Raw genomic sequence first — 15,124 nt, forward strand, 5'->3', positions numbered from 1 at the left:
CTCCCGGGAGCCTTCTCTGCTCCAGGCTGAAGGACCCCACTTCTCTCAGCCTCTCCTCGTAGGGGAGGTGCTGCAGCCCTCGGATCATCTTTGTGGCCTCCTCTGGCCTTGCTCCTGTAGATCCATGTCATTCCTGCGCTGAGGGCTCCAGACCTGCACCCCGGGCTCTGGAGGGGGTCTCATGAGCGGAGCCCAGGGGGGCGAATCCCCTCCCTTGTCCTGCTGCTCATACTGCCGCAGCCCGGGATACGGTTGACTGCGAGCACGCAGCACCCTATTCCTGTCCCGCCCTCTTGTCTCCGCCCACAGCGCCATCCTGCCTCCCATTGGCCCTGGCTCCCCTTGGCTCCGCCCACAGCGCCATCCTGCCTCCCATTGGCCCCGGCTCTCCTTGGCTCCGCCCACCGCGCCTGCCTCCTTGGCCCCGCCCCTGGTGCTGCGCACGCGCTCCTGCCTTGAGCCTTGGCGCAGGCGGGTTGGTGTGGGGGTCGGTGTGTGGCGGCGCGGCTCACAGCGCCCGGGCGGGCAGGGCAGGCGGTGCCGCACCCTGTGCGGAGCCTCTGCCGGCTCCTCCTCTGAGCGCCGGGGTGGGCAGTGCCTCCCGGCCTCGGGAACCGGTCCCGACCCTAGGAAGCGCCGTGAGGAGCTCGATGAGGCGCCATGCTCGGGAGAAGGCCCAAGAAGAGCCCGCAGGCGAAGGGCCGGGGAGCGGCGGTCGCGAAGCAGGTGAGAGGGGCCGGGGGCCTGCCGGCTGGGATCACCCTGGCCTTAACGAGGTAGCGCGGAAAAAAATCGCTTGTGCGGTGTCTGCTTTCCTGCTTTCTTCCCTGGCTCGTTCTTCTGGTCCAGGGAGGTGATTCTGCCCCTGTGCTGAGACCGCATCTCGAATACTGTGTTCAGTTCTGGGCCCCTCGCTACAAGAAGGATGTTGAGGCTCTGGAGCGTGTCCAGAGAAGAGCAACGAAGCTGGTGAAGGAGCTGGAAAACAAGTCTTACGAGGAGTGACTGAGAGAGCTGGGGTTGTTTAGCCTGGAGAAGAGGAGGCTGAGGGGAGACCTTATTGCTCTCTACAACTACCTGAAAGGAGGTTGTGGAGAGGAGGGAGCTGGCCTCTTCTTCCAAGTGACAGGGGACAGGACAAAGGGGAATGACCTCAAGCTCCACCAGGGGAGGTTCAGACTGGATATCAGGAAAAAATTTTTCACAGAAAGTGTCATTGGGCACTGGCAGAGGCTGCCCAGGGAGGTGGTTGAGTCACCATGCCTGGAGGTATTTAAAAGATGTGTAGGCGAGGTGCTCAGGGACATGGTTTAGTGACAGAGAGGAATGGTTGGAATCGATGATCCAAGAGATCTTTTCCAGCCTGGTGATTCTATGATTCTAAATACCTGATATGTGGCAGCGGAGATCTTGCAGGCAAGGCACGGTGTTGTAATGCTGTAATCCTTGCGTGAGACCTCATGACTCACACTCAGAGCAGTTTACTGCCCTGGTTATCTTGAGATTTAATAACAACTTTAGTAGTTGTGTGGAGGTTTTTTTTACACTACCAAGACAACAGAACAAGAAGACCAGAATATCCATGACAGGTTCAGGGGCACATATGGAGAGGATGTTAAGGTGCTACACCAGATGATACCAAAAATACTGGCAAATAAAACCCCCTAAGACTTGTTTTGGAGTTTTAGAAAGCGAGAATCCTTTATCAGGCCTGGGCAGCATGAAGCAGTGATCTCCATCAATCGTGTCCAGCGAGACAAGAGCTGGGAACAGGATGTATTTCCCACTTACAAGCATATGTATAAATTTTCCCACAAATCTTATGCATGTTCTGTTACTTTCCAAGGTCTAATTTTAATGTTATGAAACTTTGCAACAGTCGGAACTCTTATTAATTTGGAGCTGGCTCCAGCTCTCAGCTTGGCCTTGCCTTTAAGATAGATAGGTACTGCAAACAGAGGTGATCACAGAAGAAAAGACATCTGCTCAGCTCAGATCGTACTTCACACAAGATGTTATCACCTCAAAAGAATGAACAGTGTCTGGGGAAAACACTGTTTTAAAGAAAACATGCTATCAGAGGAACAGTCTCTCTAACTTTCAAAAAAAGCAACTGCTTAGATGAAACTTAACTGTACTTCAGCTTAAAGCAAAATATTCCACTTTTTGTAATAGTAACTACTTCTTCTGTCACAGAGAGTAGTTTTTGTTTCCCTGTGTAGAGTAACTTTTTCCTTGCTAAGCCTGTGTACCTCTCTTGTAGTTACAAGTAAACTTAGATGTGCCCATTTGTTGGTTTTCTTCAAGCTCTTTATCTTTGGCTGTGGTTTCCAAAGCCCTGAGGAAAGAAACATGAGTCAGTCGTGGTTGGCAGGCATAGGAAGTCAGGCAACAGTGTCAAAATCAGAAAGGTGAAGTCCTGGGTAGGAAAGTTGAAGAAAAACAGTACGGTTAAGGGTGTGGAGTACATTAGAACCAGGATGGAACTTTAGAAACCTTTGGAGGTAATATAAAGGCAGGTAGCATACAGAGAAGGAATAACTGATAAGAATGTAGGGAGATATGAAAATAAATTGGAATAGGGTATTAGAATAGAGAAAATAGTTAGGATATTCTCTTTCTGTGATTTCTGAGGATTCTCGCACTGGAGGCAAAAGGGTTTTGTTAAAGATCTGTAGTGTTGCCACTGCTCTAATACGAAAGTTGGCGTTTCTCAGCTGGAGAAGTGGGGTGTCATTCAGCTCATTGGAACGAGAGAGACAGCGAAAATAACTTTCCCAAAGAAAGAAACAACAGTCTAAAAAGATAAAGAGTAAATAAAGGATCTGGTTAACGTATTTTACTAATTTCTGATTCAATACAGGTAGTTATTCTGCCTGTCCTGCAGCACAGAGGATTGTTTCTTGAAACATATTAATAGCTTGTTCACTTGCAAATTAACTCAATTTAACCTTTTTTTTGTGTTACGTATTTATCAACTGGAAGTTTTTTATAACCCCTTTTCTCTGTTTTATTAAACATTTCTTCAATGCTATGAATTTGATTGGACAGGTGCCTTACTGAACAGATGGAGAGACTTAGAGCTAGAACTGCTGGATTCAGTTCTTGACTTTATTCATTACTGCACTAGCTTCACTTTATACACTTGCACAATAGTAATGAACCGATCACATGTGCTTCTGATATGTGTTGCGCATTGATAAAAGGTGTATGTGTATGTTCCATAAAACTTGGATCTTTAGATCACCGTTGTAAATATTTCCTAATTAAATCTTGGCCTGACCTTCTTTGCATTCCTTCCAAGACTGCACATTTATTAGTTTTGTTTTACGGAAGAGAGATGGATAAGGTAGAGGGTGGCTGACTGCTTTGTCCAGTGCTTTACAGAACGTCAAGGGCAGGATCAAGGCGACTGAACAAGTAGTTGCTGGTTTTGAATACATTTCCTGGTCCTTGAGGTTGGTTTTTCTCAGCTGTGTTTCCTGTTCTCCTTTGAGATTGTGAAAGGGTTTGAAGAGGGGCACAAAATGTTTCAAGGCAGTAGCCACCAGTGCCTTGACTTGTTCACACTGGTTTATAAATTGACAGGCAGCTTTGACAGCATGTCAGATCCTAAGATGCAGGAGGAGATCATTAACCCTTGTAATAACAACTGATTTTTGTTCCTTTGCTGAGGGATGCTAAACTGCTGCCAGCTTGGCCGTGTGAAGACCAATAAGCCAACAGGGGCTTGTGCTTTGAAAAAGTCTGAGCAAAGCTACTCTGCTCGCCTCATACAGTGAATCTAATTCAGTTAATTCCTGTTTATAAAAGAGCTTAATATACTTCAAATAAAAATATTGTTATTTCTGGGGCGGTTAGTATTTTAACCAGCCATATAAAAATTGTGATAAAATGGTATCTTAGAAGAATGTCTCATAGACTAAGACCTCTGATGCATGTGTCCTTCAGCATGTTTTGCCACAACTGAGTGATAGCTGCTGCTGCTTTGTCAAATTACGATTACTATTATTAACATTATTCCCTAGGGTGCTATCGCTTAGCTGTTGGTCTGTTCCGAACAGTTGTTTGATTTTGGCTGTTTGATCTGGGCCCTGCTCTGTTTGCAATGGCTCTGTGCCTCTGCCTGTGCGCATGCGCTCATCATGCATCTATGATTTACAAACAGAGGTAATGAGAAGTAGAGAACAGTTCTGTGTACATAAATACAGTGTCTTCTGAGAGAGAACAGTGGAATCTCTGCAGTGTACGTGTGTCAGACCTGTGTTGTGTGAGTGATGACTGAATATTTCTTAGCTTCACTGTTACAGGACTGTCCTGAACTTCCCTGATGAGATCTGCCTCATGAGGCTCAGGACAACAAACATAACTTCATTTTACTTTATTATGTCAGGCTGTTTGATAGGCTTGATTTTCAGAAATCGTTGATGGTGTAGGGTTTTAGGGAGAGTATTTTTGGCTTCTTAAGATTTATGTACCTTATCAGTTTTGGGTGCCTGGTGTGCATTGTTTTGGTAACAGAAGTGGTGTGATAATGGGCTTTAAAAAAATGAACAGAATCCAGAATGCATGAAAATGTTTAAATAATCCATGCACTGTGATGTTTTTGTCATCTCTGTTCTAACTGCAGTATTTCTTTTTTTTTTTCTCATTTCATTTTCCCTTGGCTCCAGCTGGGGCTGTTTGTCGACTTTGATCCTGAAGAGATGATGCTGGGTGCAGAGGATGGTGAGGATGATGGGGACCTAGAAGCAGAGCTTGCTGCTATCACAGGAGCAAGAGTGAAAGAAGGGAAATCAAAACCAAAAGGGAAAAGTAAGTTAAAGGATCCGGATTTTATTTATTGGCAAACTGAATAGTTGTAGCACATGGAGTCATAAATAGGTGTAGTGGGTGCTACACAGTACTGAAACTTCTTCCATTAGACATGGGTTACTCGTGGTTAAAATGTGCAGGATAGTATTTTGAATATGAAACTGGGTGCCAGGAGCTCTTGAATTGTCAGGTTTTCAATTGCTGACTTCCTTCTAGCCCTGATCATGTCACTTCATGTGTTTTTTCAATCTCTGTATTCATAAGAGGGGAAATGAAACCTCAGATAGTGCAAAATTAACATTTACTGTGCCTTCTAAAGGTATGTGGTATGGATTATAAAACTATTTTCCAAAAATCACTTATAACTACCCTGCTTTCCTGGTAGAATTGGGAATATGTAGATTAGAAGCTAGTGGAAGATGAACAACAGGTGGCACTGGGGGACTCATGACACCTGGTACGGTGTAGTGACAGGGACACAGTGCGTGGTGGTGACAAGATGCAGGTGGCACCCGGTGAGGAGGTGGGTACAGTAAGGGGAGGAAACGGATCCAGCCTGGAGAAGGATGGAAAAAGGGACCCAGTACAATATGTACTCATGCTTTTTTCTTGACTGAGCACAGGGTGCAAGAATTCACTTCTGGTTTTACATTTGAGAGCTCTGATGGCAGGAGGGAGGTAATCTCTGTCTCTCGCTTGAAATGCAGGCAGCAAAAGCTGTGCTGTTGCAACATCTTAGGTACAGAGATATCTGCTATCTGTGACTGGTAAATACCAGTTGGTCAGCCACTTAGGCATTTAGAATTGTAGCCTCAACTTGCCATTCTGGATTCGAGCTGAGCTAACCAGCTGAGGAGGCTCAGTTGGCTTTTTTATCTCTGGTGGGACTTCATATAAGGAACACTGACCCTTGAAGTATAGCCAGTTGGATATGGCCTAGTATCCTAGCTGCAGGGTTTTGCTAAGGATCAAAATATATGAGCAACACATTTGATACAGGTACTGATGCACTGATAACCATAGATTAGAGTATTTGAGTAGAAACAGCTTAGTACCTGGGGTAATTTTCAGCTGATTCAGCAAATGCAAGGAAAGGATCTGTTCTGTATCTGTTTAAGTTGACTAAAACTCTATCCTGAAGATCTGTAATTTATTCAACATTTACTGACACTGGTGAGTGTCTGCATAGAGAAGTATTGGAGGCATTTACATGGACAGCTTGGATTTGTGTGCAAATAACTTCACCTTTGTGAGCATGTGCAGTTGATAGTTAAGGAAGATGTGGTTGATATGGCGAAGTAGAGATGAGAATTCAGCAGGGAGGAGTTAAGTAGAGTTTTCAGGGTGAAGACCAAAAGCCTGAAGAGAAATTGCAACGCAAAGCAGTCCAGAAAAACTTGGAAAGGGAAATCTCGTGGGCATGAGACAGCAATGCAGAAGATAGGGAAGTGTCGTTAGAGAGGTAGAAGAAGCAGCGCTTTTTCTGATTTGCTTAGCAGATCTTGGTGCCAGCGTTCTGCTGCTGCTTTTGGGCTCAGGACGAGTATGATGCCTTGATTTGGAACATTCTGGTTTTGTATGCCAAGTGTGACTTTGCAGTAGTGTTTGATGTGTAAAACAAATACTTTTTCAAGGTAGAAAGATCTTCTTGTCTTCCTTTCTTGCTGTCCTCAAACATATGGATAGTTTGCTGTGCCTCCTTGCTTGTCCTGCAACCAGCTGTTTGGCTTAGGGCTTGTGTCATTCAGTGTCTCTCTGTAATTGATGTTACTGTGCATCATGGGTTTCAAAGAATAAATATGTACCCAGTTTGAGATGAAATGGGGAGAGAGAGACATTCTTGTGCTTACGACTAGATCGAGAAAATGGATCAGCTGTTGGAGTCTCAAGTGTAATGTAGAACCTGTACAGAAGTCCAGTGATTTAGTTAGTTTTAGTTTGACTGGGAACTCTTTGAGCTCAGCACTCTTTATGGTGAATGCCTTGAATTTTGTTTTGATTTATGGCTGTATGGCTCCTTGCGGTTACTTTTTGCAGCTCCTCTGCCCATGGATCATATTGAAAAGATGGCTGCAGAATGCATGAAGGACCTGAATGAAGATGAGGAAGAAGAAGCAGATGATGAAGACTTAGAGAAAGATACAGATCTGTTGGTATGCATAACTGTTAGCAAAAAGTTTTACTATATCTCTGGTTTTGGTTTCTTTGGTGTTTGTTTTTTTTAATACAGGGCTACATCTAGTAAAAATGTGTTAGCTTTGCAGTGAGAAGCTAAAATACTGCAAAAGCATTCCATTAGATAGTAGACTTTGCAGGACACAACCCTCTGCACACCAGAGTGAGAGAGTTTTCCAGCTACTATAACATTAATCTTTGTGAGGGTCTTAGAGGAGTCGGGGAACATCATGAATCCCAATATGTGTCAGCTGGTGAAATACAGGCAGGGATGTTCTCCTCAAAGAACGTCTGTCACCATTTTGGCCCTGCTTTAAGTAGCGCTTAGCCTGAGAGAGTATCTCCCAAGTAATTCTTTGTGATTCAGTGAGTGATGTAGTTAGCAGGGTTTAAGAAAGAGGGGTGTTGAGCAGTGTTTCTGACTGCCGTTGTTAATAGATGTTTGTGGAAATTTCAGATTTGAGCTCAAATAATCTTCATTAAAGTATTTCTCTGAACTTCTCCAGCTTTAGATTTCTAACCAGAAAGTGGTTATCCTGGTCTCTAGTGTGGCATTTGGGTGGTATCTGTCTTTCTGTGATGAATACAAATGGAAACAGTCTCATTTAAAAATAAAATAAAATTGAAAAGACTGGAATAGAAGATGTTCAGCCTCTCTGTTTGAGTTCAAGGTCCATCCAGACATTTTGGAGTTCGAGACTTGATTGTATTTTGTCTTTTGAGGAAATAAAAAATTTTGTTGGCTTTTACTTTAGGCAGAATTGCAAGAAGTTCTGGGCGTGGAAGGTGAGACAGGAAGCTGTGAGGATGAAACGATAGCAATGGATCCATCTACAGCTGAAGCAGACAACGAGCAACCTGAACTGCAACCACAGGTAGGAAAGAGCTTTGTGTTCCTGGCAGTTTTGCTGAATCACAGTTGTCATGCAGCCCATACAAGGGTCACAAACAAGGATCTAGCTAGATCTTCTAAGGAAGAAGAAACTATGCTATTGCTGTCTTCTCTGGGGAGACTAGTGCTTTATGGATTTAGGTGATTCTTTTGATTTATTCAGAAGGTAATTTTTAATGTTAGCATAGAATTGAGAAGGTAAAGAGTTGGAAGCAAGCATGTCTCGTGCCTCATTATACATATATAGGTATTATACATGCAGACATGTTCAGGCTTCCAAAGTTCGTGTCTCCCCCCTCCGAGTACTGAGCAGTATGCTGAAACTGTGGGATTTGTTATAACTCGGAATCTTTAAAATCTTTGTGGAATTTTTCTCAGCAGCATTAGCTTTCTCAGTTTAATTCGTAATTCCTCTTGCAGTTGAATCCTTTATTCAGTTACTATCATGTTTCTGTTGTGTGCTACAGATTCCAGTGCCCTTGTGCATTGGGCCCATTATTAAATGGGTCTGAGAAGGTTTCTATAGAGATAATGGTAGTAATTACATTAATGGCCATCTGAAAGGTCTCTGTGGAGTCTTTGTAAGTAGCTGCTCATAACTTTGCTTAGACTGCTTTTTCACTGAACTAAGTCCAGGCAGTAGAAGGAAAAAGAGCTCTTGTAGTAAAACCAGGCTGAAGAAGCCTGGAAGGGAGTAAACTCACATATGTTAAAAATAAGAAAAGAAGAAGTCAAGATTTGTGCTGAAATACCCCTTCACGCCCTCTGTTGTGTGGTGTTTGAGAGGCTTTACTGTTCTCCTGCACCTACTCCCTAACCACATGGCTCCAATTACCCCGTGACTGGCAGTTTTGTAAATGTCTCCACCCATTCTTCTCTATTACGCCTTTGAGAGGAAGCCCAGAGGTGGGCCCCAGGACTGTTAGTGTAGTACAAGTGCTCCTCTGTTTGAGACTGCTTCTTCTTTGCCCTCTTGATTAACGGGAGTAAGTGTAGAAGAGGAGTATTTGGTTTTAATTGCTGCGGGAAAACTATGTAGCTGGATGAAATAAGTTTTCTTGATTTGTTTTGTTATTTCTTCTGAGACCACCTCACTTCCTGCTGTTACCAGTGAGCTGCAACAGACAATAGAGAAGAGAATTGCTAACTACAGGACAGCAATTTCTAACGCAAAGGAGTTGGGTGAAAGTGCCAAAATACGCCGATACGAAAGAGGCCTTAAGGTAAGTTGGGTTCATCAGGTATGTAGATGAGGGGGAGACAAAAATGCTTCTTGAAGGTGTAGTTCAGGGTCTTTCCAGATGTGTGAATTCGTTCAAATTCTAATATGCTGACTTGAGTTACTTCAAAAACATTTCATATTACTTACTACTAATCTGATGTAGCAAATACACAGATAAAGCATACCTTCGGATGCCTTTTGTGCGTCAGCTTTCTTTCTGTTGCAGATGGATGGTGGTAACTGGAGGCAGGGTTTGTGGTAAATGCTGATATTAAGCCCACCCATCTAGATCTGAATTTGACCTGTCATGACTGATCAGTGCTATCTTAAAGCAAAGTTCAGGAGCTTTCCTAGTGTATACACCTTCCAGTTCATCACTGATGCCTTCTTTAGATACAAACCTTCCCTCAGTTCTGTGAGACAAAGGAAGGCGATAGCTTTCCCTGTGTGTGCTGGCTGTGCTTGAAAATGAATAGAAAAGGATTTTTTATTAAGGCAATTAAAAATTGCGGCAAGGATTGTTTTTTCAGCTTTGCATCTCTCAGGCAGGTGGCGTGCTTGTAGTTAATTGGAAGTGCTTGGAGATCACTGCTGTGCAGTGTCTTTGTTACCTAGTCTGCTTTCATCTGGTCTGCATCACCTCAGAGAGCAGCCAGCTCTGTCTTGTTGAGCAAAGCTTTATAGCTCAGCACTGTCCACTGTGGGACAAACATAATGTCTTGCTTGTTACCAAGTGTCTTAGGGCACAAGAAAGAACATGTCAGTATGTGTCCACTGCCTACTAGCTCCAAAAGGAATGTATGTGAAACCACCTGACCTTTCAGAGAGCAAAAGGGATAGGCAAACCAGCTTATTTCATCCAAACAAAACTTTACATTGTTTGCCATTTCTTTTATTTTTCAAGGTAGGGAGTTTCCTTTTGCGTAAGCAGTAAGGATAATAGACTCGATCTTACCCCTCAGCTCACAATTCCTTAATTAGCAAAATGGCATGCCAGCAAATGGTGTGTAGTTATCTCTTAGTTCTTGGAACTGTGAACTTTAATCTTTGTATTTAATTCCATCTTCAGTCAGTTTGCCAACCCACACATGGAGAAGAGAGCGCTGTGTGTAGGTTGCTGTACTGGTCTGAACCCCAGTCCTGCATGCAGTCAGACAGAGGTATCTCTAGCACGGTTGCTTAATAGGTCAAACAGTGTCATGGCTAACCAAAAATAAAAGTGATTCTGGCACTGATGAGATCTCGTTGTTGTCTTTCTATAATTCCACTTCAGTTCCTGTGGAAGATAAAAAGTAAACCTTTTGTTTTGGCTTAAAGTGCATGGTGGTCTTTTGTCTGAACCTTAAATTAAAAACAAAATACTGAGGAAGGTAATATTTGTGGCACAGGAAGGTTTTTAAAAAAAATGAGCAGCAGTTAATCCACATTACTGATGGTGAGAGCTTCTCACTGTAGGTCCCCAGCTGAAGCTCCGTTTTTTCTGTTAGTACTTAATGGCTTTTTTCTTTGCATTAAATAGACATGCAGACTCCTTCCTTCCCCAAATCCACATAGGCAGTGACATTTCAGAGTAGTGCACAGAATACATCTGCAGTTGGTGTAATCGGCTTCCTTGGTGACTTTCTGTGACAAAGATGAGCAGACTACATCAGCTGTCCAGTAGGTGTTGAGGTACTTGGAATTAGGAAGTTTGAGTAGCAAATCCATTGCATTGTGTTGCTCTGATAATTGGGCACCTTTCACTAGCGCTGTAGTGGTATGCGTAATAGTTCCCATCACGAATAAGGGAATGAATTTATATTTTAATGATTTTATGCTAGTAATATGTTTAATGAAAATGCTTGTCGACTTTGCTGTTCTCTCTCTGCCAGACACTGGAAACCATGCTGGCTGCAGTGAAGAAAGGCAAAAAAATCAGTGAGGAAGAAATGCCACCTCCTGTTGCAACAGGAAAGAGTTCTCACTTATCTGAAGGTACAGGCATGGAGTTAGAGGATTCTGTCAGTGTCCTACCAGAGAATAAAGCTGAGTCTGCTGCAGATGATGAGCAGAAATCTTCTCATGAAGCAGTGCGGCATCTGGAATCAGAATCTCTACAGAACAATGCTGCTTCTTGTCCTACTGTGGAAACAGGTACCATGATCTGAGAGGATAAGCAATTGCAACACTATTTTAATGCTACACCTTTCTTGATCTTTGTACAGTATAGCAAAGCACTACTTATGTTGGAACATCCCTGCTGAATGTTACACATAGCTGTCAGTGGGTGCTGAATTTCTGGCGGTGGAATCCGTTATTGTTATAGAGCTCTTGTATGCGCTGTATCGCTATCTTTCACTTGAATTTTTCTGTCTCAGTTTCTTCACCAATTTTGTTGTGCAGAATTCCAAGCTCTAGAGAGTTTTGAGATACTGACTTTTTCTGAATTATTTTTAGTTGGGAAAAGCGGTATTATGTCTGATAGGGCTTCTGGAGTCTAGGGGGAAAGGACTTTTGTGCAGTGGCTGTGTAATTCAAAGCAAGAGAGGACTAATGCAACTTTGAATAGATAGACATAGGAGGAATGCATATCTTGCATGCTCTGGTGTAAGTCTTTGCATTGTTTTATTCTCACAGGTCTCCAGAAGAGCAGCACACGAGCAATACTACTTATGAGGCAGAGGGAGTATAAATTAGCAGCTCTAAAAGCCAAGCAGCAAGGGGACCTGGAGAAAGCAAAGGAATACATGAAGACAGGCAAGGTATGCACAGAAATCCTGAATGCTAAACGTACCCTGTGCTGTACCCACATGCACTGAGTGTTGAATATTCATTGTGGCAGCTAGCAAGTATTGGATGTACTAGAATAAATCTTCTGCCTTGGTTTTTGTTTTTTTTTTTTTTTCTGCATTAGAAATTTAATGTGGTCTTGGAAGCTTTGGATAGTGGGCAGCCAATAGATCTCCAGAATATGCCTCCATCTCCTCAGGGTAAGGCTCCTCTCACAAAAACCCTTTTAGATGTCTCTCTGTGCTGTAATGGAATGATTCTGAATTTGATTGCAAAACTGTAAGAAGAACTGAAGATCTTCTAGGTCTGAGGTTTACTGCGTATTCAAATTGTAATCAAGACTAAGAAAGAAAAATGAGGTATAATTATCATGATACATTCTTTACGGTAATATTCAGTGGTATTACGTGTTTCAGCTGAAGTTCATAACATTCAGACTAAGAGATTAACAAACAGTTTGCAGTGCAGTGAAGTCTAAATCTTAAAGCAAGCTACCAATATAAAACATACTGCAGTCCTTGTAAGAGAGATTTTTTTAACTAGATCTAGTATAACCACAAACAATTAATATTTGGTTTGTGCAACTAATTGTTTCAAAAAATTTAATAGTTTTTTTTTTCTAAGAAACTAAATGACAGATTATTTTATTTCAGTAAATCATGAGATTTATGACTCCTTAAGTCATAAACTAATCACCAGATGAGAAGAAGGGAAACTTCACCCATTATATAATCTTGCCTTAATAACTGCAAGATATTTTCAGTGGGTATTTTTGTAGTTTTCTGAAATAACACTGGTTATACAATGCCAGAAACTTGAGTGTCTGAGTAGATGGTATTACTTGCTTCCCTTTTTCAGCATATGTTTTATTACTAGGATATTTTAGTCAATTAGCAATCTTGTTCACCCTTCCCATCTGTCAAGATAGCAAGTTATATTCTGAGGAGAGGATGCTTAGAATACTTGAACTGGTTTTACTTCTTTTTTTCTCTTCTTTTCCTTCCAACGGCACTACCTAAATTAAATCAGCATTTGAAATTTTCTATTACTTTCTATATATTTTATATCATTTTCTCTGACTAATGGGAACCTAAGACTTGTCTAGCCACACAGATGTTCTGAAGTCAAAAAGCTTTCAGGATGATGATGTGATCAAATTGATGGTTTTCTGAGTAGCATGGTCAACTTGCTGTTCATGGAACCCGCTGTGAACCTTCTTGCTTTCCTTGCTTTGCAGATCTTGAAAGCCCAGGAGACATACAAGATGGATCCAAGCAAAAGGTACCAGCTCCAGTGGGAAGTCCCCAGGATCTTAAAACACCTGAACCTCACACTCAAGAAGCTTCAGGTAGGACTTTTGGATATCTCTAGCAAGCCTTACAAATAGCATGGCTGGAAGGCACTTCAAGACCCATCCTATCCCACTAAACCTCAGCAGGATTGAGTAAACTTAGCAAATGTTCCTGAATATTGTTTGCTGCTGATCACATCTGTACTTTTGTTCTGGATAGATAATGGAAGTATAAGTTAATGAACTTTCCTTAGAATAATTGTATTCATAATAAGACTTTGCAGTAAGGTTTTTATCTCTTCAGAAGGTAAGAAAGGGGAGGAAAAAAGCAACTCCTATGTTTTGAAATCTGAATAGTGTGACATTTCATTGTCTGTCTTATTTCAAGCTTCCCTGCAGCAGCCAAAGACAGTGCTGGAAGCATTGCAGCAAAGGCTTGAGAAGTACAAGTTGGCAGCAGCACAGGCTAAGTCGAGTGGGGATGATCGGAAAGGCAGGATGCACGAGAGGATAGCCAAGGTAAGGCAAAAATGTAGAAAATGCATCCAGCAAAGCCATTTGAATTAGTTCTCTTGCTGAAGACTTTTTCAAGGCTGGGATAATTTGTTTATTGTCCTTCTATTTGAAAAGAGCCCCAGTAGAGAAGCTCTAAATTATTCAGAGGAAGAAGAAATAGAAACAATGCACCTATTGTAGCAATATACTATGTATTCTGGAATATTTATGCAGGTTGAATACAGATGATTGCTAACTTACAGTCAATTTTATTTTATGTCTTAATGTGTGCCTTTGATTACAGCAATACCAGGATGCCATAAGAGCCCATAAAGCAGGAAGAAAAGTGAATTTTTCTGAGCTACCTGTTCCTCCTGGTAAGTATGAATATAAAATGTCCTAATGTCAGCTTTTGTATATTTGCTGGGCTCTGAAGGAGGTGTGCAGATATTGCCTCCTCATCCTGTGGAACAGCTCCTCCTTTTTGTTAGTAAGCATGCTGGCCTTGCTGTTTGATGTATTGTGAAACTGCTTATTAATATGCCCTTAAACTGATGCATTCACACAGGTGATTATTCCCGACTACCTGATTGACAGAATCAGAACTTAAAACTGTCCCTATTTGAAAAGTTAACGCAACTTATCTGTGGGCAGGTTCTGAAAATGTCACCTGTCTGTCCTCTGTGCCAGCTCTTCTAAGGGAGGGAGGGTAAACTTGGGATATATTGGCTTCGTAGTTTATTACAAAAGGAGATTTTGGAAACTGCCAAAAATTGTGATGTTTCCCATTCTATTTATTCCCAGCAAGAGCCTCAAGAACTCTGTATTTAATTAAACATATTCTTGCAACACCTGAAGAGACAGATCAGTATTGCTAGTAAAATTAGTCAATGGAGACGAAACAAATCATGCCTGTAGTCACACTGAGACAGTGACAGAGGCAGAAACTGAACCTGCTTCTTGAGACACTCTGTGTCCTTTTTATCTTCTTCTAAACATATAGTTCTGTGTTTACAAAAGTTTGGGCAAGGTCATCTCTGAGTGCTCCACCTCTGGTTTGTGTGATACTGTTTCTCCCCTAGGAAGCATCATTGCTTTTATCTTGTGTCCAATGTGTTCTTTGGAAAAGATACACTTAGTACTGTGAAGTCTGTCTAGAATTTTCTAGTTTTAGAAAAAAACAAGGCAACCCTAGAAAAGGGTCATGGACCTTGTGGCTACGTCACTGTGAAACGTGGCAGTGGCAAGCACTGTAGTAGTAGCAGTAACATAGGCAGTGCTAGCTCTGTCAGGTCATGTATTGCTTTGAAGGTTCTCTGCTTTGAAGTTGTCCCTGAAAAGCAGTTTAGCATTTGTTTGTTATGGAACATAATCCATTTTTTGGTAAACATCAGTTTCTATAAGAGTGAAGTATTCCATATTTACACCTCAGAAAATCTGGATAGCTCCTCAGTTTCCTTTCATG

At 42.1% G+C, this 15,124-nt stretch overlaps 1 protein-coding gene across 2 annotated transcripts in view; it reads left to right on the forward strand.

Moving 5' to 3' along the window:
• Positions 1-456: 456 nt before the first annotated feature.
• The window catches only part of CC2D1B (coiled-coil and C2 domain containing 1B), a 32,795-nt gene continuing 18,127 nt past the window's right edge, over positions 457-15,124 (forward strand). For both annotated transcript variants that reach the window (XM_054072755.1, XM_009561953.2), the window contains exons 1-11: positions 457-726; positions 4,674-4,815; positions 6,853-6,968; positions 7,746-7,865; positions 8,968-9,105; positions 10,976-11,237; positions 11,721-11,845; positions 11,998-12,073; positions 13,111-13,221; positions 13,553-13,683; positions 13,964-14,036. In XM_054072755.1, coding sequence (XP_053928730.1) covers positions 661-726; positions 4,674-4,815; positions 6,853-6,968; positions 7,746-7,865; positions 8,968-9,105; positions 10,976-11,237; positions 11,721-11,845; positions 11,998-12,073; positions 13,111-13,221; positions 13,553-13,683; positions 13,964-14,036 — 1,360 coding nt within the window. In that variant the 5' untranslated portion in view covers positions 457-660. The remainder of the gene's footprint in view (positions 727-4,673; positions 4,816-6,852; positions 6,969-7,745; positions 7,866-8,967; positions 9,106-10,975; positions 11,238-11,720; positions 11,846-11,997; positions 12,074-13,110; positions 13,222-13,552; positions 13,684-13,963; positions 14,037-15,124) is intronic.

The sequence above is a fragment of the Cuculus canorus genome, chromosome 8 (genome assembly GCF_017976375.1).
Source record: "Cuculus canorus isolate bCucCan1 chromosome 8, bCucCan1.pri, whole genome shotgun sequence".
NCBI classification, from domain to species: Eukaryota; Metazoa; Chordata; class Aves; order Cuculiformes; family Cuculidae; genus Cuculus; species Cuculus canorus.